At 45.1% G+C, this 7,618-nt stretch overlaps 1 protein-coding gene across 1 annotated transcript; it reads right to left on the bottom strand.

The window, feature by feature from the left end:
- Window positions 1-6,279: 6,279 nt before the first annotated feature.
- Window positions 6,280-6,627, bottom strand: LOC119444963 (small nuclear ribonucleoprotein-associated protein B-like). The gene has a single exon (XM_037709300.1). The coding sequence runs from the start codon at window positions 6,625-6,627 to the stop codon at window positions 6,280-6,282; it is 348 nt and encodes a 115-aa protein (XP_037565228.1).
- Between the last annotated feature and the right edge of the window lie 991 nt (window positions 6,628-7,618).

Here is a 7,618-nt window from a genome sequence, read left to right as displayed (position 1 = left end):
ACCAACGTAGAGCATGGTGGTCTGTCATCACTTTGAAGGGACGGCCGTAGAGACAAGGGCGAAACTTCGTGATCGCCCAGACGACTGCGAGACACTCTTTTTCTGTAGTAGAGTAGTTCGCCTCGGCACGGCACAGCGAGCGGCTAGCATAAGCTATTACTCTTTCATGGCCGTCTTGAGGTTGGACGAGTACTGCGCCAAGGCCGATTTTACTGGCGTCAATATGAACCTCGGTGTCAGCCTGTTCGTCAAAATGAGCCAGGACGGGTGCTGACTGCATACGTTGTCGAAGTTCAGCGAAGGCCGCCTGTTGCTCATGCGTTCAGGAAAATGGCGTGTTATCACTGGTAAGGCAAGCCAGGGGTTTCGAAATCTTCGAGAAGTGTACTTTGCGTTACCTGCTGGTGCTGTTGTTCGACTATCTGGGTAGTGGAAGCTTGTTTCCTCAACGAAGAAGAAAATGATCAACGACAAGTCATTGGTCTCGCCCTGAGCGCCGCCGCGTCCCAAGGGATCCCGGCCGACGGTTAGGGAGGATGAGTGTGGGTTTAGGCTGAAGCGTCTACCCGTCATCTATTTGACGAGTGCAAATAAAGTGACTTCTCTCTCTATCTCTCTTCCGAAACGATTCGAAATCCGCCCTCATTTGCTGAATCTCCGCCTTGAGGCGCGCGTTTTCTTCCGCTAGTTGAGCTATTCAAATTGGAGCTGAAACCTATTAGTTAACAGCCGCTTTATTCTAGAGTAATATTTTTTTTCTTCAAGTAAATTTCTTCGCTGGACGTCTTTCAACGTTGTGGCCGCAGATTTGAACTTTATTTTCTTTCTAGCGCTTACTCCTTCTGTCAGTATATTTATGAAGTCAGTAACAGATTCTGACCTCGGCGACAGAGTTTGCGCATCTATAGATATATCTCCGTTTCTAGCTATGACTCTTATAAATCCCTCGACACAACAATATTGTTCTGTCAGCGTCTGTGTAGTTTGATATTCCTGTGTGCCAACCGGCACAGTGTCATTGATTGCGTTTTTTAAGCCATAGACTGCACCATTCGGGTACCGTGCTCCATAACATACTTAAACACCGACTAATAAACATTTCAGGCGGACTGAGATTACCACGAAATGGTTGGATGCTCAAACCTTGCACTAACAGAAGGTCCCCTCAGTGAATCTCTATATCTTTAATGTAACGCCGTGAAACGAATAGGTAACATATGTAGCTACTGTAAAGAAAAATATCACCTAGGAAATTCAGGCTCTAGGCAAACTAGACAACACTAGGCAAAGTTAGCCTAGTGTTGTCCGTTCAGCAAACGAAGAATTGCAAAAATTGTGAACAGGGAAATGAATAAACCATGGCAAGTTAGGGACGTGATTCTCTTTTTAACTAGTACTTTTCACTTTTCACAGGAAAGTACTACCTCATCGGATAAAAGCTTGTCAACAAAGCCGGCAAGGCATTGCAAACGAAGGCTAAAGAACGGGAGTCTTCGTGACGCATACCTCTGCAGTATTGCGGAGAGAAAAGTGGGCGCTTGATCTGTATCACAAATCGGCGTGTATTTCGCTTCCAGTTCCCTGTCAAAATATCAAGTGATCATGTAATACATGTCTATTGAGCAGTTCACTTACCATGATTAGAGAAAAGAAATGTGAATGTCTAATGTGCATCCAGCAAGACTATTCGTCGTTACGATGTGCTAGATGCTTTTGAAGAAAATGGTGCCGCCAGCCAGGGGAAGTGCAGCCGCTTATTTGCAGTGACCGTGATACGCAGTAGAAGAAACGAGCATTTGCGCTTTTCGATAAAAGCTTGGGTATCCAATATTTGGCCACTGCTGTGGAATCGCCATGAAAGAACTCAAAATACGATTTCGTAGAAGCCGATAGAAATGAATTATCTAGGCCAGACAGCTCGTAGGGCATGCTGAAAGTTCGTCGAGTCGAGGGTGCAAAGAACCTTCAAGTCACTGCCGGTCGAGCCATGGTCCAGCTGCTAATTAGTCCGCGAGATAACGTCTCACTTATACTGTCCCACTGTTTACTTGGGTAAAGTCCATTGAATGCATTTTACACCGTAATCTGTTATGGGCTCATTCCAATAGCCGTTTCGGGTAGCGATGATGCCGCCGCCAGCGGCCGCCGCGTAACCGCTATCGCCGGAAACGCGAAAAAAGTACCCGATTACCGCCGGGATCAAACTCGCGCCCGCTGCGTGGGAGCCGGACACTCTACTACTAAGCCAAGGAAGCGCTTGCTATCGGGCCAGGGAAAATACCCTAAGGCAAAAGCAGGGTGAGACGACTCGAGCCTCCGCCAGTATGGTTGCGCCATCTAGGTAAGATGCCTGCAAACGCAGTGTCTGCAGGCGCAGACGACAATATGCGATTCAGACAAGGCGCGCAATCAACGCGCCCCCGAGCTGCCGAGCCTCCGCCAGTATAGTGGCGCCATCTAGTTAAGGTGCCTGCAAACGCGGTGCACCCGACATGCAAGTTATTTCCGGGGTTTCACGTGCCGAAACCAGTTCTGATTATGAGGCACGCCGTAGTGCAGGGCTGCGGATTAATTTCGACCACCTGGGGTGCTTTAACGTGCATTACAACGCCAGCATACGGGCGTTTTTGCATTTCACCTCCATCGAAATGCGGCCGCCGTGGCTGGGATTGACATGTAAATTGTAGTTGTAAACCTGGATCGGGCTCAGCAGATGGCTGTGGAGAGAGCATTACAAGCCGCAGCTCGCCGTCGACGCCGGGTGGACAGTTTATTTATTTACCTCTGGGGTGGTAACTGTGGCGTCGTAAAGTTTTCGTCGTAATAACCAAAGTTTACACATGGCCTTATTACAGCTGTTGTCGACATGTACCGACCAATTCAAATCATGTGTGAGATGAATCCCTACGTATTTAAATTCCTTAACCTCAGCTAATTCGGCTCCGTTGATGCTGTAGGGGAAAGTTAAAGGGTCTTTCGTACGCATCATACGCATACAAACAGTTTTTGATGCATTCAGCTCCATTTGCCATTCGTCACACCAGAGAGACTTTTTGTAAATGGTTACTAAGCTCCTGTTTATCATTACGAGTGCATATTTTAGCATATACAATGGTGTCGTCAGCATAATGTTTGATGGCTATTTGTGGCGAAAAACCTGCTCCCATATCGCTAATTGAAATAGAAAAAAGTAAAGGGCCTATAACGGATCCTTGCGGCACACCCGTTTGAACTGATTTATTGGTACTGCAAACACAATTTTATGAAACAAATTGTTCCCTTTCTGACAAATATGCCTCAATCCATTTTAATAGCTGAGTATTACCTAAGAAACAAGACAGCTTCATAAGCAGTTTTCTGTGGGATATTCTGTCGAATGCTTTGCGGCAATCGGTAAAGATAATATCTATTTGACCCCTTCCATGAATACATTGGTCAATTTCATGTGTAACCTGAGTGAGAATAGTGACCGTGGAGTACCGTCGGTGAAAACCATGCTGGCTTTTACCCAAAATGTCGTTTTATTCCACAAATTTAGTTAGGTGGGTAGTTAAGATGTGCTCTAGCGTTTTGCAACATGTACTTGTCAATTAGCGACATCATGTTTGGAACCCTGTTTGTGAATCGGTACTACCTTAGCCCACCTCCAGTCTCTCGGAACGTCGCCAGATTCTAGAGAATTAGTATAGATAACTGAAAGAAAACATGAGCACGACTCGGCGTATCTCTTAAAAAAAAGCGTTGGGAATTTGATCAGGGCCAGGGCGTTTTTTCTCATCTAGTTTAAGGATCAGGTTCCAAATACCGTCTTGTCTAATAGTTGGTTCAGATATACAGTGCTTAATGGAATGCAGCGTTTGAGGTGTAAAATCCTCATCCCATGTGAAAACTGATTCAAAATATTCATTGAAGAGGCAAGCCATTTCAGAACTGTTCGTGATAGACTTATTTTCACTTGTCAGAAATTGAATGCCGCCGTTGGGCCCTGAAATATACCTCCAAAATTTTCCCGGAGAGTTTTTAATGAAATTGGTAAGTGTTTCAATCGTGTAACAATGTTTCGCTTTAATAATTTCCATTTTAGGTTCCTGTGAAACGGAATGAATACAATGATGTGTTCTTGCAGAGACGAACTTTTTGGACCTCATTCGTTTCAGAAGACGCTTTTTGTGAATTATTTTCCGCGTAATCCATGGTTTTTTTCTGTTAACTTTCTTGGGGCGCTTGGGAACAAAGAGTTCTGTTGATTCCAATACCACACTTTTAAGCTTCTCCCAAGCATCATTTACTGATGTAGTATTTAGCGAAAAAAGTTGAATGAAATCCTCATAACCTTCCTCTAAATGGTCCTATACTGCAACATCCTCTGCTTTAGAGAAATCAGAGACTAGCAAATTTTTATTCTTTTCTGCTCGGTTATATGTGGTAGAGACATACGTTATCACCATTTTGTGGTCAGACATCCCTTCTAAGACTTCACACCAGTACTTGGATTGTGTGACAAATCTGCTCAATAACACCAAATCAAGTAGTGATTTTCCTAATTCGTAGGTTCATGCGGGCATAGTTACTATTTGTGTTAAGTCAAGGGAAACAGTCAGATTCAGAAAGACACGAGATATGGCCTGATCATTTTGACCTTCCCGATAATATACCCATCCAATATGCGGTAAAAAATATCCGGCCATTGTAATCTTGCAGTTGCTCTTGCCAAACTTTTAAATTAAGAAATCATTCAGCAGTAGCATGTATTCTTCGGTGGTGCCAGGGGGCGATATACTGCAACAATTACGAAATACAAACCACCGATCTCTGTGGTACCCACAATACACTCCAGTTCTGGAGGGGATGAAATTTCAACGAAGACTATTGAAGTTTTGTAAACAATATGCGTGCGCGTGCGCGTGCGCGTGCGTGTGCGTGCATGTGCGTGTGCGTGCATGTCTCTAACAGTAAGGGGGGGGGGGGGAATCACCTGTCTGTTCGACCCTGAATAAAAGGGGCGCGGCCAAGATTATTGGGAGGACTCATGAAATAATTGATTGAGCTTGATAGGATCCTCGCCAATATCTGCCGTTTCCCGATCCAGGGGACTAGGGAAAGGAGAAGTTAATTAAACGCAGGTTTTACTCCCTGCTAAACAGTCTAGGAGCTGAAAAAATAATCTGCTGAGAAGCATCGAGTATCGCCTGGGCCACCTATATAGCCGCGTCTGAACTCCGAGGAACTAGTTGACGTCAGAGACTACAAGCCAACGTCTTCAACGAAGCTTACGGTAGTTCCTCTCAAGTTAGCTTAACCTACTCGAGGGAAGTCGTCAGATCAAGACTCCCGGGAAACACAGCCCAGCAATCACATCCACCTCAACAAGATCGGCTCGCCAGCGTTCTTCGGGAAAGCTCTGCACGCCGACTTCACGGTTTATGGACTTGCTGCTGCTTCTCGTCCATGCGTATTCCATGCACGGACATGAACATTTCGGTCTTTGCCGTACGGGAATAAAGATAGGTCAGGATATAATTGTGCCTGTGGTCGCCAGACCAGCTTTAATTTCGCTGTTCTAGAATGGTGGTGTTGGAGACGCTACCAAACGCCCCCTTGACGTCTGCCATTGTGCCAGATTGCCATTGTGCCTGCATAGGTGATGGTGCCCAAAACTTTCACAATCAGTTGAAGGAAAACATAATGCGTGGATGTATGTCGATTCTCTAGGAGGTCTTCCGAGTCCGATTGAGGGAACACCTCGACGTAAGTAAAGTAGGGTGAGGGGTGAGGTTAGTAGGGGGGGAATGTGGCAGTCTTAATCGGCAAGGGGAATGGAGGCACGCTCAGATAAACGCTTAGGATAAGGCAAGGAAAGCTTCGCTTTAAAACACATACATAGATACAAGAGCACATACAAACACATAAACGAGCAGAGTGAGCAGTACTAAGCTGCCTTCATTTTGGAAACGTGCACGTGGAACTTTTAACGCTTGACGTCAGTTGTGTGACACACTCTGTATGCTTAGCATTTGTCAGCGAAATTCTCTCTCTCTGAGATTCTAATATAAAAGAATTATATTCATGTAGTTGTATTTTGTTTGCGCCAATACTATAATGTGAATGAAAGTAGAAAAAGGAATGGTAGGTTTTTTTGGAAGCGCTCATAAATATGAATACAAAACTAACAAATTTATCTTGCTCGAGCAGGCGCTTTCTATTGAGCGTACATGCATGCGTAGCGAGAGAAGACCCTTTGCAATCTTTAGCCGGTTTTCTCGAGCGCAACCGCGCCTTTTAGTCCGTGGAGCGCGGATAGTTGGCGCGTGGATAAACGGCACCAGTGGCCTTCTTGGGGTGGCTCTTTGTGACTGGGGGCCCGGCGGCGTTCATGTTAGCCTGCGCATTCGGGACCGCACTTCCGCCAGTCGCCATCGGGGCTCCTGGTGCCATCATGCCCCAGGCTGGGTAGAAGCCCTGCTGTGGGGCTCCTGGTGCCATCATTCCCCCGGCCGGGTAAAAGCCTTGCATTGGGGCTCCTGGTGCCCCCATGCCCCAGGCTGGGTAGAAGCCCTGCATCGGGGCTGCTGGTGCCATCATGCCCCCGGCTGGGTATGAGCCCTGCATGGGGCCTGCTGGTACCATCATTCCGCCGGGTGTGATGAAGTTTAGCGTCACCTACAAGCGCGCGTCATGATAAATATGGATCAGATTCCATTGTATACAAAGGTAGTTTTAGGGTGTTTGTTGGGCTGAGTATGTCACCTTTCAAACGCCGCCACCACCAAAAGAAAAGAGAAAAAAAAAAGAAGCTACAACATAAATTTTCCATTGCATCATTAGTATAAGGAACAGTTTTCTTTATTACCTAACATTTCTTATCAACTAATTTTCTTTATTAACTAATGTTTTCTTATTACCTAACGTATTCTTTATTAACTAACGTTAAATACGCAGAAAACCAAGTATGTTGTCTTTATTTCACCGCGCAAAAATCTGCAAGAACACTTGCGTACACTTACACTAAATAATTCAGCACTAGAGCGAGTCAATTCAATAAAATACCTAGGCGTTATACTTGATGAATGTTTTAACTGGAAACCTCATATCGGCGAAGTCTGCAAGAAACTAAGTAAAGCTTGTTTTCTCTTGCACAAATGCTGAAACATATTTGACATACCGACATTACGAATAATATATTTTAGTATATTTCATAGCCATTTAAATTACTGTTTAGTTACCTCGGGTCACACATACCGCACATACCTAGAACCAGTTATTATACTCCAGAAAAGAGCAATACGCTTTATTACAAATTCAGACTGTACTGCACATACGCTACCACTCTTCCGAAGCTTTAACATCATGCCCTTCACCATTTTAATGGATTATAGAACTGCACTAATGGTCCAAGCTAGTATTAGCGCCAACTATCCAGTCTGCTCATCACATTTTTTATGTTCTCGCTACGAAAGCCGTAACAAAGTAAAAGGCCTTAATACCCACAAGATTTTCATATCCACAGATTCAGCTCGTCACCAGGAATCACTCGACACCAAGTTCAAGGTGGGGGCTCGATTTTTTACAACTTTACGGCCGTTTTCAAGTCAGAAACACCGGCGGGAGAGCTAGGCCT

This window comes from Dermacentor silvarum, chromosome 3 (genome assembly GCF_013339745.2).
Source record: "Dermacentor silvarum isolate Dsil-2018 chromosome 3, BIME_Dsil_1.4, whole genome shotgun sequence".
Taxonomy (NCBI): Eukaryota; Metazoa; Arthropoda; class Arachnida; order Ixodida; family Ixodidae; genus Dermacentor; species Dermacentor silvarum.
The sequence above is the reverse complement of the archived record's forward strand: the minus strand, read 5'-3'. Positions and strand labels throughout refer to the sequence as shown.